This window comes from Aspergillus tubingensis, assembly GCF_013340325.1.
Source record: "Aspergillus tubingensis WU-2223L DNA, scaffold_14, whole genome shotgun sequence".
Lineage (NCBI taxonomy): Eukaryota > Fungi > Ascomycota > Eurotiomycetes > Eurotiales > Aspergillaceae > Aspergillus > Aspergillus tubingensis.
In genome coordinates this window covers 1-23,527 of record NW_023336288.1, presented here as the reverse complement: position 1 = coordinate 23,527, position 23,527 = coordinate 1, and the positions used below count along the sequence as shown (strand labels likewise).

The 23,527-nt window shown below is 35.8% G+C and overlaps 8 protein-coding genes across 8 annotated transcripts; 4 read left to right on the top strand and 4 right to left on the bottom strand.

Annotated features, from left to right (window-relative positions):
- Window positions 1-667: 667 nt before the first annotated feature.
- AtWU_10786 (ankyrin repeat domain-containing protein) lies at window positions 668-1,690 on the top strand (the record flags this gene model as incomplete). Its single annotated transcript, XM_035505889.1, has 1 exon — window positions 668-1,690. The coding sequence occupies one exon, from the start codon at window positions 668-670 to the stop codon at window positions 1,688-1,690; it is 1,023 nt and encodes a 340-aa protein (XP_035361782.1).
- Window positions 1,691-2,718: 1,028 nt separating this feature from the next.
- On the bottom strand, window positions 2,719-3,827 carry AtWU_10785 (oxidase ustYa family protein; the record flags this gene model as incomplete). Its single annotated transcript, XM_035505888.1, has 2 exons — window positions 2,719-3,401; window positions 3,467-3,827. 2 exons carry the CDS (start codon window positions 3,825-3,827, stop codon window positions 2,719-2,721), a joined length of 1,044 nt encoding a protein of 347 aa, XP_035361781.1.
- A 1,423-nt stretch (window positions 3,828-5,250) lies between these two features.
- Window positions 5,251-6,374, bottom strand: AtWU_10784 (oxidase ustYa family protein; the record flags this gene model as incomplete). Its single annotated transcript, XM_035505887.1, has 4 exons — window positions 5,251-5,615; window positions 5,683-5,907; window positions 5,962-6,087; window positions 6,146-6,374. 4 exons carry the CDS (start codon window positions 6,372-6,374, stop codon window positions 5,251-5,253), a joined length of 945 nt encoding a protein of 314 aa, XP_035361780.1.
- Window positions 6,375-6,711: 337 nt separating this feature from the next.
- On the top strand, window positions 6,712-6,993 carry AtWU_10783 (ankyrin repeats (3 copies) family protein; the record flags this gene model as incomplete). Its single annotated transcript, XM_035505886.1, has 2 exons — window positions 6,712-6,769; window positions 6,827-6,993. The coding sequence occupies 2 exons, from the start codon at window positions 6,712-6,714 to the stop codon at window positions 6,991-6,993; spliced, it is 225 nt and encodes a 74-aa protein (XP_035361779.1).
- Window positions 6,994-7,561: 568 nt separating this feature from the next.
- AtWU_10782 (uncharacterized protein) lies at window positions 7,562-8,082 on the bottom strand (the record flags this gene model as incomplete). Its single annotated transcript, XM_035505885.1, has 2 exons — window positions 7,562-7,950; window positions 8,031-8,082. The coding sequence occupies 2 exons, from the start codon at window positions 8,080-8,082 to the stop codon at window positions 7,562-7,564; spliced, it is 441 nt and encodes a 146-aa protein (XP_035361778.1).
- A 666-nt stretch (window positions 8,083-8,748) lies between these two features.
- Window positions 8,749-9,492, top strand: AtWU_10781 (uncharacterized protein; the record flags this gene model as incomplete). Its single annotated transcript, XM_035505884.1, has 1 exon — window positions 8,749-9,492. One exon carries the CDS (start codon window positions 8,749-8,751, stop codon window positions 9,490-9,492), a length of 744 nt encoding a protein of 247 aa, XP_035361777.1.
- A 223-nt stretch (window positions 9,493-9,715) lies between these two features.
- On the bottom strand, window positions 9,716-10,673 carry AtWU_10780 (uncharacterized protein; the record flags this gene model as incomplete). The annotated part of the gene is made up of 3 exons (XM_035505883.1): window positions 9,716-9,919; window positions 9,977-10,248; window positions 10,397-10,673. The coding sequence occupies 3 exons, from the start codon at window positions 10,671-10,673 to the stop codon at window positions 9,716-9,718; spliced, it is 753 nt and encodes a 250-aa protein (XP_035361776.1).
- Window positions 10,674-11,051: 378 nt separating this feature from the next.
- On the top strand, window positions 11,052-12,116 carry AtWU_10779 (oxidase ustYa family protein; the record flags this gene model as incomplete). Its single annotated transcript, XM_035505882.1, has 4 exons — window positions 11,052-11,334; window positions 11,386-11,505; window positions 11,579-11,695; window positions 11,764-12,116. 4 exons carry the CDS (start codon window positions 11,052-11,054, stop codon window positions 12,114-12,116), a joined length of 873 nt encoding a protein of 290 aa, XP_035361775.1.
- Window positions 12,117-23,527: the final 11,411 nt, after the last annotated feature.

Genomic DNA, 23,527 nt, shown 5'->3' with positions numbered 1-23,527 from the left:
CCCTACAGTCCATGCGAATGTCAGCCCCCCGATACCCCTGTCCGAATGGATCTGGAGATATTGTTGGTGATTACCATTGGCAGCGATCATGGCACGAGCGGCAGGCCCTGCAGGAAACTAAGATTTTTGGTCGGTGACAGCCGTCGTGGTTTCTTTCCGCGTGCATGAAGCCAGCGCTAATAGCGAGACGATGTCACATTACTGCATGATGGCGATAGAGGCTCGATTTCAAGCAAACATTATTGGGGGAGACATATAGCCTAGGCAGATAAGGCAGGATAGTAGGTGGTCTTCGTGGCTCATGCGGTCATTTAAGCGTGTTTGTCGTAATGCATCCAGAAGTTCATCGAACTTGAGCTGCGAGAGCTCTGTTCTTCGATGGCTGTTCTTGTGGGACATGTGAGTTCGTAGATTAATCAACCCCCTCCCCCCTTTTCCGGGGAAAATACTGAAGGCTCTTATAGTTATAGGGGGAACAGCTATATGCACACAACCACTAGGTCCTTCGGCTTCCGGATTCCATCGAAACAATGAATGCAGAAATAGATGCACAGGTGGCAATTGAGGCCCTCCATCGTAGGAGAGTCCAGAATCGTCTTGCACAGAGAAACCGTCGTATGTCCCACGCTTGTGATTCTCTGGCTTAGAAATTCCGATCCCTTTCAAAATGACTAATGACACTGGATATGAAGGCAAACGACAAGCTGAGCTAGAACAGTTGCGAATGCAAAATTTGGCCAATAAACAGCAAGAACGCCCCGAGGAGAGGCGGAATGAGGAGACTATGGCCGCCGACAACAAGTCGGGTCAAAGCTGTCCACCAACGGTGGGAGACGGTGTGACTGGTGAACAAACAAATACAACAGCGGGGTCTGATATGTCAGTTGATTCAACTATTGGAATGCACAACTCCCCGGTTGAACCCCTAGCGGTAATTGCACCTGACAAGTTGTCATGGCATCAAGATGGATATGTCGGTGGAGGCTTGGATTTGAGCCCAAGCACGTTGACTGGGTATGATAAGATGAATGATTCAATCACAACCTTTCTCCTTGACCCGGAATTGGATCTGCCACGGGATAGCAGCACGCCCAAGTTAACCTCTATTAATCCCACGTCCGCCAGCACCCCTCAAGCCCGCAGCAATCCACTTCTGCACCAGGAGAGCGCTATACGAACCACACGATCAAAATTCGAAGTCCACCAGAGAGTCTGTAAGGCTCAGGCGACAAATTGCGGAGTGATTCGACATCAGTGTAAGGAAGGGCTGCCCACTGTTCGAATGAACGTTCCCACGAACCTGTCGGCCATGATGGAGATATGGGACAATGGCAGCCTGCTACACAAATACAGCTCAGAAAGCCAGGGCAAGACAGCCCTCCACATAAGTGCCGAGCGTGGCGACGTTGGAATTGTGCAGTTTCTCCTTATTCAAGGGGTAGACGTCAATTGCGCAGACGGGTGGGGACGTACTGCATTGCATTATGCGGTACGAGCTGCGCATGTTGATATTGTCACGCAGTTGCTTGCAGCGGGCGCCGAAATCGGGGCTCGCGATCATCATGGCCAAAGCCCACTGCATGTCGCAGTGGATGTGGGTTCCGAGGTGATCGTGCGACTGCTAGCAGACGAGGGCGCAGACCTCAATGCCCCCATCGATATCCCAAACCATATACGTGAGGGAGCGTGATATCTTCGTGTGAGGATCCTTCAGGCTGAATGCGCTTCTATGTTTCTTTGGGAACGATATACTTTCCTATAGCCCGAGAGGAAGCACAATGGACATCGTGATATTGACTTGCAAATATCTAATCAGATTGAGATGAATGGCTTTTCATGACTAGCTACATTAGAAACTCCAGTTCCTTATGTAGGCAAAGACGCACCGTGAATTACACATTGACATCTTTCTGACTACCAACAAGCCAAAGAGAGTAAGTTAGTGAACTACGATGACTTCGCTGCTACAGAAGCTAGTACTATATATTCAACGGCGGCAGATGGCGTAGTGGTACTAGGACCTCACCACACAAACCTTCATACTACGGAAAAAAAAAAAAAAAAAAAAAGACTGATTGGGTATTGAGAACAAGTATAATATATAATGGAGGTTTTGAAAGAAATACAAAGTCATAATAACTAGTAGTTAGACTGAGAAAGGGCCCTCTGAAAGGGCGCGCTAGTCGAGTATAAGGCAACCATCATCATCATATTATCTAGTTAGAATGGGGCAATGTTTTCAGACTGTCAATATTGAGGACGTGGGTAGAATTAACGTTTATGATTGTATAGTAGAGACTGTTCAGCACCTAGATGCTATTTTTCTAGGCTCAGAGAGTTGTTCTTTTGTTACAGTATCTTTAATGTTCAGCAGAGACTAATAGGGATAAGTACAACCGGGGCATATACTAGTAAGAAACCCGCCCCCCCCCCAACAAGAAGTAACCGTGCAACGGTAAAATTAACGGATCAGGAGAGGATGATAAAGAGTAGAGTAGTCTACATGTATATCCGCAGAGGATGACTTATATAGCAGAGCCGGTGATAGTGGACTCATGAATGCTAGGACTAGTACTACCGCTGTTGCTTGTAACACACTCCCATGGGCTTTATTAAATCCCCACTGATGTAGGGACGAAAGATGCTTGATCCCCGAACTCAACGCAGTCAATCCAGTCCTTTTTACAAACACCCATGAAGCATTCCAGAGGGTACCTGTCAAGCAATCTCCCCGGATTCGTAGTCACCGACATCCTCGTGGTCAAGAAACCATCCGTGAATTTCCTTGAACTTATGCGTCATCACACGGTAGGGGTATCCGTCCGGCCGTCTAAGGGCGACAAAGTCGTCCTCATCCAAGGCATTCCGCCGCTGCCAATCCAAGATGGTGTCGTAACTCTTGCACTGGTGTTGAATGTTGAAGTCCGGCCATGCATGGTCCAGGGTATCGGTCCAGATATGCGTGTAGACATCTGTGTTGGCCGAGCACATGATATTCTGGGCCAGGAGCCACACGCAGTGCGACAGGTGCAGCCGATGCATCTCGGAGGTGGTATTGAGACCGCCGGGGTATTTGGCGCCGTAGTAGTGGCCGAAGTATGCCTCGCGCCGCAGGGCATCGAGACAATGCATTTGATGGAAGGCGTCGATGCGGCCGAAGTAGCTGTCGTTGCCGCGACCCCAGCTGGGCGGGATGCGGACGGCCTCCGCCGGATCCTTGCCCATCGCCAGGACCTGGCTGCGAGTCAGCGCAATTGGTCGGGTATCATACAAGGCGGCCCAGGCGCGATCGATTTCGATGCTGGGTTCCTGGCGGTAGATGGTGGGGGGATCCCTGTTGAGGAGGGTGGCGTCCATCCGCTGCGGTGCGACCCGTATGTCCACTTCGTCCAGGATCGGGGCTATGAGTTTTCTGGTGCATTAGGGAACAGTGGCTAGGAGTGGCTGGTGACGAAGTTCTACTCACACGGCATGGAGACCTGTTGAAGGCAGTAGTTTCGCTGTGTATCCTCTCCGCGCTCCTTGTACAGTGGGGGAGACGGCGATAGGGATAGCGTGAACATTAGGCTTGATATCAGGAAGAATCCCAGGTTGAGCCATAGAAGGCGTACCGGATCAAGCAAACGTCGTGTGTTGTTGGAGTCTGGAGCAAAGACATCCCCCTCACAGTTGCATTCAACAATCCCGTCTTTTTCGGAAACCAGATGATGAACTTCACCGGAATTTGGCAGAGTTGTGTACAACTGCACAGTGGCTCGGAAAATAGGAGCAGCCCTTGTGGCAATCCATGACTGCAATCTAGTACGCAGTGACTTTCCTTCGGCCATTATGTGTCTTTGGGATTTATGGTGATGTTCTGTAGGTGATGGGGCTGTGTAAGACTACAATGTGCTTTCAGACCACAACAACCCCTCCCCCAACACATTTTCAGACCTCACACGGCCGAGAGTTCTTACTCAGATGTCTTTGTGAAGATAGGCTAATTGAATGATGACAGTGACTTGTGGGTCTGGCTGGTATGACTGTCAGCACACCACCCAGCATGTCAGCATGACATTTTGCCAGACGATTGGCACACAACATGTGCAATGAGACCTTCGTTCCCAACTCTACATCCTAATTCTAACCAGCGTTACCCTGGAACAGGTAGTATGATGGACGGCAAAAGACACAGTTATCACTTTTGGCTCCTGCTTGGCCTCACTGTCACGTTCCTGGGAGCCCTTGCGGTATCCTTTCTCCGCATGAACAACAGTGCCGACTTTTGGATTCCATGGCTAAGGGTATCACATATATCATGCGATTCAGGAGCTCTTGGTCCCTATTTAGAGACATTTTCCTATCATCGATCTGAATCAGAGGTGGCGTCTCCGGATCCCTTCTCTGCCAATTGGATGGACAGCAGTAGTACTGGGTTCGTTCAGATACACGAGGCCGGTGGGAAGACAAAGCACTACGGGGTGTCGATGTTTCATCAACTGCACTGTCTAGAAAGCCTGAAGATGGCCCTTAAGCACGAGTCGCACCATACAAGGTACTGGGAGAGAAGAGGGGAGGGCGAGGGCGAGGGCGAGGGCGAGGATCATTTAGAGCATTGCCTTCAGTATCTCGAGCAGGTAAGATACTATCACATATTACGCACTTGCATATCTTGTGCTGAAATCTGCCCTTCACAAGGCGATTATGTGCGCAGCAGATGACACCATCGAGCCATCCTTTGTCGCTGAGTTACCCACGGGTGAAAAGGCTCGAATTATCAATGGCGACGGCGTTGTGCATCGGTGTAGAAATTTTGACGAGGTCCAACAAGCTATGATACTCAGCGAAAAAAATCCGTTAGTTTTGCAGAGACGATTAGGGGAAGGAGATACGTTGCGTATGATTATGGATTCGGTGCGTTGACCTCCAGCTGGGAGGAACACATGCGACGGCATTAACCACGCCCTATGTATCTCAGTATTCGAACACATAGATGAGGGCTGTGTTTGATGAGCATGGATTTCACATACATAAGTAGAATATCACCCACCGCTTGGACAATACATCTACTGTTCGATATCTATTATGAGATGGAAAGCGCAACAAACTTCTTTGATGGCGACGGCCAATATTACGCATCCTAGGACATGGAACTATATGAAGCAAAGACAAATCGGGTAAATACAGGAAAGATCCATGATCACCCCGTCTATCATCAAAAGGAAAGTACCTCCACAGAGAAACACTCCAATATATTGAACAGCTTCCTTCTTACAGACCACTTGCTGCGGTCTTTTCCCTAGCGGCCTTTGCTTCCTCGGGATGCTCCCGCCAGTATGTGAAGAATGTATTGCCCGGAAATTCCATATACTGGTCATCAATGCTCTCCCACGGCGCATTGTCAAATCCCGATTCCCGCATAATCTCTTCCGCTTGCTCCGCGGTGACATTGTAATTCCAGTAGCTGGCCTTGTGTTCCTTGGCCCATTCCTGGATCTTGGTAAAGTTTCGACAGGTATGCGTGGTTGCCAATCGTGGCACAATGACCTTACTTGCTGGGAAGTTGACCCGGAAGGGAATTGGAGCAACGTCTGCGTGGCACATGAGGGTTTCCCTGATGGAGTCAACACAGTGATCTAGCAATAGATAATTAGCTAGGGGTCAAAAATGTTTCCGCAAACGCTTGTACGGGATGACTCTCACCCCAATGACGGAATTCGATGCTTTCACGGTCGATGACACCTTTGTCATTCGTCACGCCCGCCAGCCCTGGAAACCGTTCGGGGTATAGTAGCATTCGCAAGTCGTTGAGGCAATGCAGCTCGTGCCATACATCAAGCTGTACGAGATATTCGTCGGTTCCAGGAACCTTTAGCGTTGGATGGGGAAGCATCCTCGCCTCATGTTCTGGAATCTTGGAGATTCCGACTTTGATCGGTGTCAGGTATTTTCATCCCCGAGCTCAGCAAGGCCAGCACTTACAGTTATATAGCTCCTGCCACAGGCGGTCCGTTTCGTCGGTCGGAAATCCCATGTATGGGGTCTTCTCAAAGAGCGCAGCACGAAATTTGTGTTGCTTGATATACTCGATGGCCTCGTTGGCAGGTGCTGAATGAGGCAACCTGGGTCAACCATTGGTTTATGATAGCAACATATGAGAACGTACAGTATACTCCGATGGTGGGATCCTGGAAAGGTCGATGCGATAGACTTCCAACCAATGCGGCGATAATCAGTAATAGAATGGCGTTGGACACATAGAGGGTGACAATATGAGCTCTCGAGTATATTCTAAATCGTGGCGGTTGCTTGGTATAGTAAGATTCGATGAGGCTTTCCTTTTCATGGTGACGGATGGAATCGATAGAGGTCTCTGTGGATGATCGCTCGGGCATCATGGCAGAGTACGGAAGACGAGTTGAAAGGGGAGAAGCCTTCAGGGCGCAATCAGCAGGGAAGTTTGTGGGTTCTCGTGGATGCCAAAGACTCGCATGCCCGCAGGTCAGCACATTCCTGAACATGGCGCCTGTCATCCGTGTTCTGACAGCAGCCACTTGATGTGTGCTGACAGTCGTAATCCTATCTGCTGTGAGAGGTCTATCCATATAATCGTGTTCTCCCTCGCCTACCAAGGGAAATATCATTCGCATTGCATCGAACAAACTGAGTTCTGTCTTGAAGTATCATTCACGGTCTCGGACTCTATATATCTTGATAACCGTACAATCCACAATGAAGATCGCTGCCGTTCTTACCCTGGCCATTGCCACTGTTCTCGCACTGCCCGTTGGTATGATCCCACCCGATAGGTATCGAGATTCCGATTATATAAACTAAGAATTGCTAGCCGATGACTCCACTGCGTTGGAGAAACGCTGTGGCACCGGCAAGCGCGACGAAATTAACGTCGCAGTTCGGTCCGCCGTGAACACTGTCAAGCACAAGCGAGAGCTCACGGAGATCGATGTGGATGAGATTTCCGCCGCCCTCTACTCGTCTTGGTGCACTCCATGAGTGCTCAATCTAGTCACCATTGACTGGGCTGCCTTGCAGATGTTTGCGGAAGAAGGATTGGGGAGCCTATGGTCACGGACCTCATGATTTGAACAAGAGATTGAGTGGGGATCTGGAGTGGGAGGGGGTCGGAACATTGGGAATCCGGATGCGCCAGTTACCTACCATCTTTGCGAGGCGATTAGAAGCTGCAGGCATCAATATAACAGGGTGGTAGTTGAACGATTTCCGTTGGTCGTATCTTCTTTGGTCTTTTCGCCTCCTGACGAAATTATTTGCATCTCCTCCAAGTCGGAGATCACGTAGAAACGCACAAAGGTACTTCCGGCACATGATACCATTACTGATGATCTGTTATAAATTTCAGACTGGTCTCTGTCCTTTGTGGCTTTCCTCTGTGGGTTCACCTTTGTGTATATGCCGTCCAGGTTATATCACCCTTTTTGATTTGCCCTTTCTCGCGTGCCTTGATTTTATGCATTTACGTTGGGGTTGAAATGTTGGATGTATCAATCAGATAGAAAGTCATGGGAGGGTACCACTGCAAGACATCAGGCTTAATTCTACACTATGGGTTCTGGGGACTGTTCAACAATCTCCAGGTCTCCAGTCCATTCAACCCATCCCACTTGCGGCATTGATGTGTAGTTCCATATCCACTTAGAGTTCTTTTCCCTGGATCTGGGCCCTCGAGTGTTGCATCCCCGGCGCAGAGGATCGCTTGCCGCAGATAATCAACGCAATGCTCCATGTGGCGTACCGACTCCGAGTCCTCCGCGTGATTCTGTTGTCCATTTCCACCCGGAAAATGTAGAGTCGCCACGTGAAGCTGTTTCAGACAATGCAGTTGGTGATGCACGCTAAGCATGTAGACATTCGCCGTCCCTGCCAGGACATCTTTATTCGGTGGTAAGGAATATAGCTCTGGCCTTTGCACATGCACAAATGCCGTCGTTTCTGGTGCCGTTGTGCCATTAGATTCAGGGAGGGTGCGAGATATAGAATGATGTAACAGGTAATAATAAATGAACGCATACCGTAGGCACCCCAGGCAGCCTCCACTTCAGCAACGCTCGTCAGGTTAGTCATGGTGGCAGTTCGGGTGAAGTTGCGGGAAATCCATGGTACTGATGATAGGAATCAGTTCCGGGCGAGGCAACGAAAGTGAATTCTCACACTTACTCGGCGGAACGGGGGATGCTGGCCAAGGCTGGGACGCATCCGAGTACGATCTCACTAGAAAGAGAATTGTCGAGGCTTCCAACAAACATATTCCAAGTAGGCTAAAAAAAGCAAATGGATGAAAATACTGAAGTGCCGAGGTGATCTTGTAACTGGTTGAAGTCGTCAAGTTAGGGTTTTGGAATGGGCGCTTTCGCGAATTGGCATTCGGCTCATCCCCTGCAACAAGTTCATATGACGGTTCCATATCGAGATATCCACAACGTTGGTACACACACACACACAGAGAGAGAGAGAGAAAGCCAACCGATCACAACTGGACTCAAGTCAAATCAAGTGAAAAAAAAGCTCGGATCAGGCCCGTACTGTATTTCACTCCTTTGGGTTAGCCTTGTCAGCACACAGTGCGTCATTTTGCGATGTTCTAATTGGACCACCAGATACACATAAATCAACAGATTTGAGTCCCAACCCCGCAATCTGATAGCAACCCAAATCGCTACACTGTCTCTGCATATTATCTTTACATACCACGAACACGAGGTATTTACACCTCCATCCTTGCATTGAAATATGGCTGCTGCGGTTTCATCACAATTCCGCTACTCCACTGGGGCCGTTGCGACATCCGAGACCGCTAAGGCATTCTCATGGGAGGCCCCGGTGCCTGTCAATACATTCTGGGATAGCTTTGAATACTCCGTCGCTCGTAACTTTCTGGCCAATTTCTCCGATGCTGAGCTTACACAGCTGCCCATTGACGAGGCAAGTTCCGATGACCACCGAATCAAGCTGCAGCTCCTCCTACGGCTGCTCCAAGAGAAACTAGAGCAGGAGGAGGCAGCTACGTCGCCTCCGCAGTCTCTCTACACAACCGATTACCTGCGCTGGTACCAGTTGTGGCAGGGGATCTATTGTCTTCAAGATAAATTGGATCTTCCCGAGGCCGAACAGACCGTTCGGATGCTGGTGGAAAAGAGGACCGACGAATCAAATGTGGTGCCACTGCACATGCTCGCAGACCACCTGGTGAAGATTAGGAAGTACCAGGAAGCAGAGGAAATTGAAAGGCCGGTTTGCACATGGATGGATTCACAGCCGCACTTGGGACCATCTTCTCCACAAGCCATCAACGCTCGCCGGATCATTGCCCAAGCCTTGTGGGGGCAGGGACCATCAAGGCGCTCGGAAGCCGAAGCCCTGGTGGCCGAAATCCATCGGCTCGTGGACACGATGGATGGAGGGAAGTTTGGTGTTTATCAGGCTGAAGAGGAAAAGCTCAACGAGGAGCTTGTGGCCAAGCTCCACATCTCCTGACCTGGTTTGATCTTGTGTCGCGGCTTGTAAGCCCGACCATCTGTAGACAATGACGTTGAAGTGAGGCTTCTCTATCGTGTGGGTAGCTGCTAGATATGAATCAGAAATGGTTCTCTGCTCTACACAGACCCCACCATCTTCTACTCGATTTTTACTCTAGAAATCTAAGTAACGCTTCTTTATAATCTTGTCTTAACATGTACACCTGCAGTGTTACGGTGTGCTAGATACCATAGGAACCTCCCCACCACAAATTGTTCATTGTGGCGGCCCCCACGCCATTTTCTTTCGTCCACTGGTTTATGCTGTCGAAATTCCGACAATAATGAAGTGTTCCAAAGTCAAATGACACATCTCTAAATAGCTCCGTCTCGGAGGTTGTTTCGCCGTTATAATAAAGAGTGACGGCTCCGACATCACCCCAACACTGGCGATTGGTACGAAGTTAGCCAAAAGTCCAAATCCAGGCGTTGGAAGTCCTTACCATGATAGCATGACGCAGTCGCTCGATACACTGGTATGCTCTATCCCATACCAGGGAATTCTCACCTTGAAACGAGGGGAGATGAGTGAAGTTGTCGTCAGAACGATAGCCGAGCTGCCGGAGAAAATTTAAGCAGCCTAACTGCACAGCATACTCAGGGAGTGCAAGGATAGCACTCGCATCACCGGGGTCCCGAACCCAGGCAGGATCATCTGCTGAATCTAACTGTCCAAGGCTCTGCAGCCGGTCTGCAGGGATCGAAATTGGGTGCTCTGAAATCGATATCAGCTATGTCCCTTTGTTTTCTTTTCTTTTCTTTTCTTTCTTCCTTTTTTTTTTTTTTTTTTTTTTTTTGCACGCTGGTCTTTCTCCGGGGAACTGGAGGATGAGCCAGGTGACAGGGCAGAGAATCAAACGCACGTGGAAGTAACTCATTCCACGCATCCTCAATCTCTTGAGTTGGGCGGAAGCTAAAATATGAAGTCTTTATGGAAAATTGGTGGTTTTCGAACGTTTCCCAGTGGTACTTGATAATATCCAGCGCCGGCGACCAAGGGTAGGTGAGCTTGTCACAGCTCGCCTCACTTGGCTCAATATGCAAAGCCTTCAAGACGATCAGAGCGGCACAGACAAGTAAAAGAGCACAAGCCAGCAATGAACAGAGAAATTGAATATTTTTGCAGCCTTGGATGAACATGATTGGTTCTGTCGTGGGACATCAATATTGCTGGCTGGCCTGCAACTTGACCATTCAATCGTAGTTCATGATAGTAAGACACTGAAATGTAGTGAAGCGATGTCGAGGCGGGCACGTTCTGGGAGCGTCTCGGGAAGCTTCCATGAAGTGTTTGTGTGCTGACAGGGGCGATCTCGAAGGCTTACCAGGTCGCCCGTGTCATGTCCACACTAAAATGTCCTGCTGACGCCAGCACCCACTGCAAGTACCTTGAGCCTTTGGCCTGTTCTGTTGTAGCCCTGACACTTAGCATGCAGTTCTCTCTTCGTCTATTCTACTGGAATGATTCTTCACCTCGGTACTGGGTAGATTGAATCACTCTCAGACAAAGTCGTTCAAATGTTCAAGTATAACACCCTGACGCCCGAAAAGGACGAGGAAACCCATGATGCCACAAGCAATTCTTTGAGCACAGAGGAAGAGGGCATTATTCCTCTGCTGGACGAGAACGCCGAGAATCAGCGGGCGCATGATGGGATACCAACTACTCGTGTCTCAAGCTATTCTTTTGTAGTTCTACTTGTCGGTGTCGTGTCCTTCATCTTCTCGGTGCTGTTCTACGCCGTTCGACACTCCTACGCAGCAACAGACTCTTCATGTCAACGACGAATGTGGGCTTACAGTAAGCTACTCGCATCCCACTAGGATGAATACCAGCTGACGGGAAACTCAGGCCCGGAATCGGACTTTTTGCAGTACGAATCGCGACAGTATGATTCAGATTTAATCTCTCACGATTTCGTGGGCGTACCTACCCAGAGCCGTCGGGACGCGTGGGATACACTGTGGAAAAGTAAGTTTGGTTCCAGCCTTCAGCCTAGCAAGTACGAAATTTGAATTGTGTCTGACAATTAACGGTATCAAAGCCGGACGATTTAGCTTTCCGTACGACAAATTGCCCGCCATAAACAAATCAACAGAGGAACGCGAGTGGTGGAGTCTGCCTCCACCGCGTGAGCAAGAAGTGATCGCAATGTCTGAAGGTCGGTGTCGCCTGCAACCCCCCCTTTCATGCTCATTACGCTTTAGATAGGTTCTGACTGCATAGCAGCAATGCATCAGGTCCACTGCGTTGGCGTACTTTGGTTCTTTGTGCATCGGAATGAATGGGATTACCGCACAGCCATCAATAAGACGGAAGAATTCATGCAGATTCATTCTCGCCACTGTAGTGTCATGCTGATGAACTTGATCAAGTGTATGGCCGATGTCACCCCAGTACTCTTTCAAAAGGACACCGGGAATGTCATTTCGGGAACCGGGTTGGGGGCTTGGAAACCGCGAGATGCGCCCCGTCGATGTAAGAGATTTGACAAGATCTGGGATTGGGAGCGCAAAAACAGCATCTGCCCTATGGGGTGTGTACCCGAAGATATAGCACGTCTCTATCCTGGGACTGCCTAAACCTGTGAAGAAAGGCCTTTGTCAACGTCATGCTTCGTGATGGACATGTTTCCGTCTAAGAGTAGTCCGTCCGGCGTTAGCAAAAAAAAAAAAAAGGCCACTTGCGATCAGTTCCACCAACATCCAGCCCCTTCCTCCATCCTCCCGATCTTCGCAACTTTTCCTGTTGCTTGATGCTTCTCCTTTCTCTGTGGCTATTATCCTCAAGCGACACTGCTACTGACAGTCACCCTCCTGTTCCCCGCCTCTTCCACTGATCTAATATTGAGAGTAGCGCACCCTTTCTTTCCCCGGAGGAAGCGCATCTATCTTCACCATGAGAAGCCGGTTATACACATGATAAGAATTAACCCAAACCAGAGCCACGCTGGTAGCAGGCAACCTTTGTTCACCACCTTTAAAAAATATTGACAAGAAAAAAATCCAAAGCCAGAGGAGACTATGGATGTTCTGATCCGCAGTTAAATTACCTATAGTTCGCTGCACAGGCCGTCTCCCGCTCTGGATACAGTCTCTATTTCTTGCCAGTTACATATCCTTATTTCCCAAACTCCCAGCAGTGGCGTGGTGGTTTACCGAGTGTTATAGCAGTAATATATATTATAATATGGTTAATCAACGAACCTCTTACTTCAAATCCTTATCAGTTGGTTGACGTGATGCCGACAACAGCTTAACAAGTGCAGGCGTGGTTGGATATGTTATTATATAAGATCAGATGACTGATTCCGCTTGTGCTCCTGCAGTTTCTTTCTTTATTAATTATTCCAGCCCCCTGTTTATCTCTGTAATACTAATATTCATCTGTTTGCCTCGTCTTCAAGCATACTAAGCTAGGATTGGTCCAAATGTCTTTATACTATTATATCAGGACTCTGCTTTTCTCACATGTATCAGCTGGTAGTTACTACACTGTTACTACACCAGTTCTTACTGCAGACCGTGATCAGCAATAACTGTATATTTGAGATAGAAAACATCCACACGGTTCATGTCCTGCGCTAAGCCAGTTAATTTTAATCTAAATAACCACCCTAACGCCCCAGAATCGCAATGCAGCAGGCAATGGATTTCAAAACACAGGCTGAATAAGTGATATGAGTTTAATAAAAAGGTTCTGTATATTAGAAACTGTCAGCCTGCTCTCCCCGTCTCTGATTTTTTTTAGACTTCCCGCCTGGAAAAGTGTACAGCCTTGGTAGATAAGCTTCTGAATATCTGTATTTTACTTTGATTATTATAATAACCAACATGGAAAGTTATATTATTTATCAGAATAATTTCTATCTTAGTAATAAAGTAGAGTATAGCAAGATATAGAATAACTAATATACTTACTGTCCCCACAGGTCCTACTATCCTGGCTTACAGTATTTAATTATAAATAATATCTACTGCCTGAACTGGACTAACTGTACAACCAATATTAATTTATTAATATGTATTAACAGCACCTGGGATATATATAACTATACTAGATATTTCTATTATTCTAAAAATCAGAGCGGCTTCATACTAAAGAAAACAGATTAAATAGATTGTTTAAACTTTAACTTCCCGGAAAATGCCAGTTATAACATACTTAAATTAATTAATTATAGTATTATTTATTCAACCGTGATATTAATAAATAATACTGATATTTACTGACTGCTAGTTATTTTAATTACAAGTATAATATTAACACCAATATTAATATCTATTTTGAATATTATAGTAATAATAATATTATTTACTACCTCAGCTCTAAATTCAGATAATTTATTATATATTAACACAGGTACTATAGCAGGTGGTATAATAAATAATATTATTAAAGTAGCTGTAATCACTGTACTTTTTTTTTTATAAGATATTCAAGAAAGCCAGTACTGCAGTCCCTGCCGCAGGGCCTGAGTTAATAATATTTATAATATAGTTACAGTACAGAACCATTATCAACTTTAAGTAAGTTAGATAGCTATCCAGTACCAGCAGAGCTGATATTATTAATTAAACTAAAATATAAGTTATCTAGAAGCTACTAATATACTTAATTAATAATATATCTTATATAATATACCCACTAGCTATCAGATTATTTATATTTCTTAATTAGGGGAGGTCGCTCGCCGCAGGATTAATTATAAAATTAAATTAAGTATTTAATAATAGAGAATACTGTCTGTTTACTAAGAGTAAAACTAGATTCCAGGATTAATAGCTGATTTAAAGAAAGATCTTTTTAGTTGGAATAATTTTTAAAATATTATTAGTAAACAAAGTTATCTTTAATAACTATACATCAGGGAAGCTGGCTTCCGAAATTTATTTTATAATTATATCTTATCAGCACATGAAATTATACTGTAATATAATATTGAATTTTTATTTTATTCCTTTACTTAGCTTTATTATAATAGAGCTTGCTCTTTAAACCTGGATAGCAGTATAATATTATCTAAATATTATATTTTCAAAGATCTTTTACTACGTAGGGAGACCTCTGCCTAGGCTGGAGAGGATTCCATAGATTCTATAGATTAGTAGTTGCAAGATTTTACCTCGGGTACTATATTATCTTTTTTATAATACTCTTCCTGTATTCTTCTTTTAATAAATTAAATATCCTGATCCATATTTATTATATATTTTACTGATTATCTCTGCATACTATACTTATTTAAATAAACTAGCTTATTGCTGGTACTTTTTTTAATTACCCTCTTTATTCTTATTTTCTCACTCATCTAAATAATAGTTAAGACTTTTATTATAGCTGATAAAGATACTCTTCCTTAATATATACTGTTTATTTTAAGCCCAGCTCTGAGTTTGTGCATCTCAAAGTCTGTATTATATATAAAATATAATAATACTATTCCCGGGACTGCTAAAAAACTGACTGGAAAAAATATAAATATATATATAATAAGAATACTGGTAAGAAATTTACTAATCTTTTTATTATAGAAAATATGTTCCCCTGTCTCCGAAGCCTTAAAATATATATTTATAAACTTTTTTACTAATTATATAATAAGACTTGGCTATACAATCACCCTAAGAATAATATCTATTAGTTATTCATTAATATATACTGGATACAGATAGAGAATAAATATATCTTTCATGAAAATATAGATCTGGATTATATTTATAACAGTATACCAGATAATTACAAAGAATTTCAGTATTTCTTGTGTCTGACAGAAAACAAATATAAGTTATTATTTTAATAACAATCTCCTGAGAAAGCAAAAATATATATAATATTTAATTTAAGATTAATAAATAATTAGAGCTTACTTACTTATCTAGTAGAAAAAATAGATATTCTAGACTATTATAAGAATTTATTATTTCTAATATAATTATAAATGTTTAGAGAACAGGTATAAAAAATAGAACTAGCTAAACAGTCAAGGACTATAATAATACAGTAGATAATATAATTTGAGAAAAGAAGAAAGTTATTATTTTAAAGAATTATATAGATTATACTATAACTCCTTTTCAGGACTTACTAATTATAAGATTATATTAATGGATGAATATAAATACTTTTATTATAAGACTTTAATTAAAATCCAAGTTCTAAGCTTAATATAAATATTATATAAGAAAAATACCTGAAACTTCCTCGACACACTTTCTCCAGTTATTAAAATATAATAATATTTACAGGATAAGACCTAAGTCTATATATTTTTATTCTAATATTTTATTATATAATAATCTATATATGCCACCCCATGAACTTGTAGTAAGATATTAACTATATACTTAACTGCTATAATCCCTCTTCCTTTTAAAAAAAAAAAACTATTAGACCAGGACTATCTCTGTATCACAAAGATCTGTATATTCAGCTATATAATTATAACTATTAATTTTAAATTTTCTTTCTATTACTCCTGATTATCTTTTATGCTTTGACCAGGTATAAATCTTTAGAAATATCTTAAAAAAGATTAGATTATATCCAACTACTTTCTAGTCTTTATTATTTTTTAATAAACTGTCACTCATTATATTTTCCAAGCTGATTCTTATTCTGATTATATTTATTTATATACTATATAGCTCTTTTATCTCTCCCAGTATTTTATATAGGAATTCCAGTTAAAGTCTGGAATCTGAAATTTTATATTTAATTAATTTTTTTTCACCCATGTTGATAGCTAGTAAGAGAAAATTAATAAATTTTAATAAGTTCTTTTGCTTAGATATTAATTTGTATAATAGATAATAGTATCCAGACAGAAAACTAAGTTATTTTTTATTTTTTTTTATTTTTACTATTACTACAGGACTGATATTAATCTTCTAGTAAAGAAATCTTCACAACAAGATAATGGTTAAATAATATCTGAAGAAATTATAAATAATATTATTTAATAAAACTCTTCACAAGAAATACAGTAATAGAACTTTTATTTCTTTAATTAATTATTATGTGGAGTTATAAGAATTTAAAAATAAAAATATTCTTTTTAAATATAATTAATATATTTAATAGAAATTTAATCAGATTAATATATATAATAAAAATTTAAATTAGATTAGTACCCTTTTCTACAGACTTTAAATTTAAATAAGTCTATTAAATATTATAAAAATAAATATTATAATAATAATCTAGTAGAGAAATCTTTACAACAGGACAACAGTCAAATGATGTCTGATAAAGTTATAAATAATATTATTTAATAGAACTTTTTACAAGAAATATAGTAATATAATTTTTATTTCTTTAATTAATTATTTTATAGAGCTATAAGAATTTAAAAATAAAAGTATTTTCTTCTGAATATAATTAATATATATAATAGAAATTTAATCAGGTTAGTATATATAATAAAAATTTAAATTAAGTCAATATCTTTTTCTATAGACTCTAAGCTTAAATAAGTTTATTAAATATTATAAGAATAAATATTATAATAATAAATATTACTCTAATAAGTATTATACAAAGTAATATATTAATATTTTTATAATAAATCTTAAAATAAGAGATTATTTATAGGCGGCCTAAGTACCTGGTATATAATAATATTTATTTTAATAATTATTTTAATATTTAGTATTATTTACTTTATCTAGATTATATACTTTTCAAGAAGTATTTCTTTTTATAAAAATATTAATACCTGATAATCTGTATATATACTTATAGTTATTTATAAGAAAATAAAGATTATATGCTGGACAGCAGGTTGTAAAAATAATAATAATATAAAAATAAAATAAAATAAATAAAAAAATAATATTATATTAATATATTTAAATCTGTACGATCCTGCTGAGCCAGCAGATAGTAAAAGAAGATAATATTATAATTAATAGTCTTATTACAGTTCTTGCATATAGGTAGTAATTTTTCTGTAAAAGATATAATAAGAATTAATAAATAAGTAAATGCTATATTTGTCTATAATATTATTTTTCTTAATATATCTTGTTCTCTCGGTCCTCCGTGCAGCTAGTAAGATTAGAGGGAAAGAGATTATAGAAGAAAAAAAAGAGAAAAAAAATAAATCTTATTATTATATTTAAATTTTTATAATTTCTGCAGGGAACAGATAGTTAAATAGAGCTTAGAAAGTAAGCAGATACCATGTTTACTTATGATATTATTTTTCTTGATGTGTCTTGTCCTCTTACTCCTTTGTATAACTAGTAAAATTAAAGAGAAAAAGATTATAGAATAAAGAAAAAGAAAAAAAAATAAATTTTATTATTATATTTAAATCTCTGTGATTTCTGCAGGAAATAGATAATTAAATAGGACTTAGAAAGTAAGCAAGTATTATATTTATTTATAATATTATTTTTCTTAGTATATCTCATCCTCTCGCCCCTCTATGCGGATAGTGAGGTAGAAAGAAAAAGAAATTATAAAAAAAAAAAAAAAAGATAAATTCTATTATTATATTTAAACTTCTATAATTTTTATATAAAATAAATGGTAGAGCAGGTAACAGTATTTTTATAATATTAAAAACTTTCTTTTTACTTAGTATACTTTGTCAGTTTATCTCTTTATAAGACTACTAAACTTATATTATAATAATTATCTTTAAATCTCTATAATCTTTATAGAAAATAGATAATAGAGCAGATAATAGTATTTTTATAATATTATAAACTATCTATTCTTCTAGTATACTTTATTATTTTATTTCTTTATATAACTGGTAAGGTACAGAAAAAAAAAGATTATAAAAAAAATAAATAATAAAAATCTAATTAAATAGATAACTATTTCTCTAGATATTTTATAATAATTTATATCTTATAAAATTGTCTTGGAGAGAATTATAGATTTTATATATTATATTAATTTTTCAGATATTATACTCTTCTTTTTAAATAAAATCAGAGTAATATAATTTATTAATATCTATTATAAACTTACTTTAAATTTACTTTCTTAATATTTTAATATAGATTAAAAATAATAGACAATATATGGTTATACTATAGAAAAGAATATTCTTTAAAATAAAAAAAAAATAAAAAACTAAGTTTTAAAAAAAGAAAAAAAAGAATAGAAAAATACAGAATAAAAAAAAAGAATAAGATATATAAATAAAAATATAATACTAATAAAAACTAGAAAGAACTAGGAAGAGTAGGGATAAAAAAAATAATAAATAAAAATAAATATATACTACTATCAGTATTCTAGTATATATAATAATCTTATTATTCTTATTTTAAATTTAGAGAGATCATAGGATACTGGCTAATACTAAATAAATATTATAATTTTAAGTATTATAATAATTATAATATATAATATATTTATTTTATTTTCTAAGGGTCCTATATAATATATATACTATATATTCTATATTCTATATATCTGAGGAATTTTACTAGTATTATATATTCTAAGAGTCCCTGGCTATGCTGTATTAGGACTATTAAGTATTATAAAATTAAATATTATAAATAATTATCTCTACTGACCGAGCAGGCTATACTGTATTAGGATTATTAAATATTATAAGATTAAGCGTTACAGCTATTCAAAAAATTTTATATATATAAGATTATAGAGCTATAAATATATAAATAAATCTATAATAATATATTTTATTTATTTTATAAGGGTCTTATATATGCTATATAAACCAATATATTTCTATAATATTATATATTCCAGGGATAGTAGATATATACTATAATCTATATTTATTTATATATATTCCAGGGCTTCTACTATCCCAGAATATACTAAATTAGAATTATTAAATATTATAATATTAAGTATTACAGGTAGTTATTCCTACTGACTGAGTAAACTATGCTATATTAAAACTATTAAATATTATAATTTTAAGAATTATATATAATATATATACTATATATATAATATATATACTATATATATAATATATATACTATATATTTTATATTCTATATATCCCAGGGATTTTACTAGTACTATATATCCTTAGAGTCCCTGGCTATACTATATTGGGATTATTAAGTATTATAAGATTAAGTATTATAGATGGTTGTCTAGTAGGAAAATCTTTACAACAGGACAACAGTCAAATAATATCTGATAAAGTTATAAATAGTATTATTTAATAGAGCTCTTTACAAGAAATATAATAATATAACTTTTATTTCTTTAATCAATTGTTCTGTGGAGCTATAAGAATTTAAAAATAAAAGTATTTTCTTCTAAATATAATTAGCACATGTAATAGAAATTTAATTAGATTAATATATATAATAGAAATTTAAATTAAATTAATATTCTTTTCTACAGATTCTAAGTCTAAATAGATCTATTAAGTATTATAAAAATAAATATTATATAAAATAATATATTAATATTTTTATAATAAATCTTAAAATAAGAGATTATTTATAAGCAGCCTGAATATCTGATATATAATAATATTTACTCTAGTAATTATTTTAATATTTAATATTATTTATTTTATCTAGATTATATACTTTTAAGAAGTATTTCTTTTTATAAAAATATTAATATCTGATAATCTGTATATATACTTATAATTATTTATAAAAAATAAAGATTATATACTGGACAGTAGATTATAAAAATAATAATAATATAAAAATAAAATAAAATAATTTAAAAATAATATTATATTAATATATTTAGACCTGCGCGATCCTGCTAAGCTAGTAGATAATAAAAAAAATAATATTATAATTAATAGTTTTATTATAGTTTTTATATATAAATAGTATTCTTTCTGTAGAAATATAATAGAAATTAATAAATAAATAAATATTATATTTATTTATAATATTATTCTTTTTAATATATCTTATTCTCTTACCTCTCCGTACAGCTGGTAAGATAGAAAAAAATAAAAAAAAAAAAAAAAAATAATTTTATTATTATATTTCATTCTCTATAATTCTATTAAATAAATAGATAATAAAGCAGGTAGCAGTATATCTATAATAATAAGAATCCTCTTCTTATCTCTGTAATTACTGTAGGAAATAAATAATAAAATAAAAATTAAAAAATAAGTAAATATTATATTTATCTATAATATTATTTTTCTTAATATATCTCATCCTCTCACCCCTCTGTATAACTAATAAGATTAAAAAAAAATTATAAAAGAAAGAAAAAGAAAGAAAAATAAATCTTATTATTATATTTAAATCTTTATAATTTCTGTAGTAAATAGATAGTTAAATAAATAACAGTATTTTTATAATACTAAAAACTTTTATACTTAGAGGCCCTCTGGCTGCTTAATATATTTTATCAGCTTATCTCTTTATAGGACTACTGAACTTATATTCTAATAATTATTTTTAAATCTCTGTAATTTCTACAGGAAACAGATAATTAAACAGGGCTTAAAAAATAAGCAGGTACTATATTTATCTATAATATTATTTTTTTAATATATTTTATTCTCTTGCCCCTCCGTGCAGATAGTAAAATAAAAAAAAAAGATTATAAAAAAAAAAAATAAATTCTATTATTATATTTAAACTTCCGCGATTTCTGTATAGAATAAATAATAAAATAGATAATAATATTTTTATAGTACTAGAAGCTCTTCTTCTACTTAATATACTTTATTAATTTATTTCTTTATAGAACTGCTGAACTTATATTATAATAATTATCTTTAAATTTCTATAATTTCTATAGAAAATAAATAATAGAACAGGCAGCAGCAATTTTATAATATTATAAATTATTTATTTTTCTAGTATACTTTATTATCTCATCTTTCTGTACAGCTGGTGAGGTACAGAAAAAAAAAGATTAAAAAAAAAATAAATAATAAAAATTTAATTAAGAAAATAATTATTTCTCCAGATATTTTATAATAATTTATATTTTATAAAATTATCTTAAAAAAATTATAAATTTTATATATTATATTAGCTTTCCAGACATTGTACTCTTCTTTTTAAATAAAATTAAAATAATATAGCTTATTAATATTTATTATAGATTTACTTTAAATTTACTTTTTTAGTATTTTAATATAGATTAAAAATAATAGACAGTATATGATTATACTATAAAAAAGAATATTCTCTAAAATAAAGAAAAAAATAAAAAAATAAGTTTTAAAAAAAGAAAAAAAAAATAATAGAAGAATATAAAATAAAAAAAGAAAAAATAAGATATATATACAGAAATATAATACTAATAAAAACTAGAAAGGACTAGGAAAAGTGGAGATAAAAAAAAATAATAAATAAAAATAAATATATACTACTATTAGTATCCTACTATATATAATAATCTTATTATTCTTATTCTAGATTTAGAGAGATTACAGGACAGTAACTAATATTAAATAAATATTAAAATTATATTTTTTAATTTAGAATAATCTATTACTTATCTATTAATTATATCTAATATATTAATATTTATATAGAAAGAAGAAGCCCTATCCCACTGGGGTTGGTACATCATATATATGATTCCTTTAGGGTTCCCGCGATTTATATAGGGCTGATTTCTTGGCATAAGATATAATAATATTAATTTTCAGAATACAGTATTTTCTTTTAATTTAAAATCTATTTATCTTAAAATTTAATAGTATATAGTTATACTAATTAATTTCAAGAATTCTAATTTATAAAAAGATTTAATAATCCTACATGATATAATAATAATATAAAATTAATAAGTTTTATTAAGATTTTATTCTAATTTTTATTTTATTAAAATTTATAATTAATACAGTTCTACTAGCATCATATCTATTAATGTTTTAATAGATATAAATATTATATAAAGTATATTATATTACTTCATAATCTGTATACAGAATTAAATGTTTAATTATTTTTTAATTTTATATAACTATTATATTATAAAGAATATGATACTATTAAATCTTAATATAATATAAAAAATTAATATTATTAAATAAATATTTCTTCTTCCTAGAAATCCTACTTTTAAATAAAATATATATAAAATAATTAACTACTAATATAAATTACTAAAAGTTATAACCAGTTATATAACAGTTTTTAATAATTACTAACTAAAATAAATTATAAGTATTCTATTATATTATATATAATAGTTATACTAGTATTTACATACTACTGTAAAATTATATTTAAAAAATAATAAGAGAATAACTGTCTGAAGCTTATATTATAATTATTTATTATTATTAAAAGTCTATTATTTTTCTATTTTTAATTTATTTATAAAGAATTATATTATTATTTCTCTTTTATATAAAGTAAGATCTTTTCAGGTTATTTATTATTAAATAAGAAATTATTATAAAGTAATTATTATTATCTAGATAATTAATTATTATTAAATTATATTTTTCTGATATAGTTTATCTTATATTTCTGATAATAATTTTTCTGAAATATTCTGGTATACTGATAATAAAATAAAACTAGTTATATATTAATTATATATTAATTATATATTCAGAGACATATAAACTTACTTAAAATTTTTATTAAATTTAGATTGTTTTTTATATTTTTTTTATTTTATTATATATTTTTAGAATTTTTAGAATAATATTAGTAATCTTCTTAATTATCTCTAGGATTATGAAAACTTTCTCCAGTACTTTGATCAAGAAATCCAGGAGTTTAAGAATATTTTCTATAGTAAAGAAAATAGGTTTTTTTTTATAAAAAATTATAATAACCAGAATAAGAATAGTTATAATAATAATAATAATTATAAGACTGGCGGGCATAGTAGCAGGTATAATAATAAATATAATAATTAATTAAGATAATATTAATAGAAGAATTAATTAAAAATATAATAATATTTTTTATTAGGGTTTTATAGTTTATTATTTTTAGGGTTTTATTAGGGTTTTATTAGGGTTTTAGGGTTTTTAGGGTTTTAGGGTTTTAGGGTTTTAGGGTTTTAGGGTTTTATTAGGGTTTTA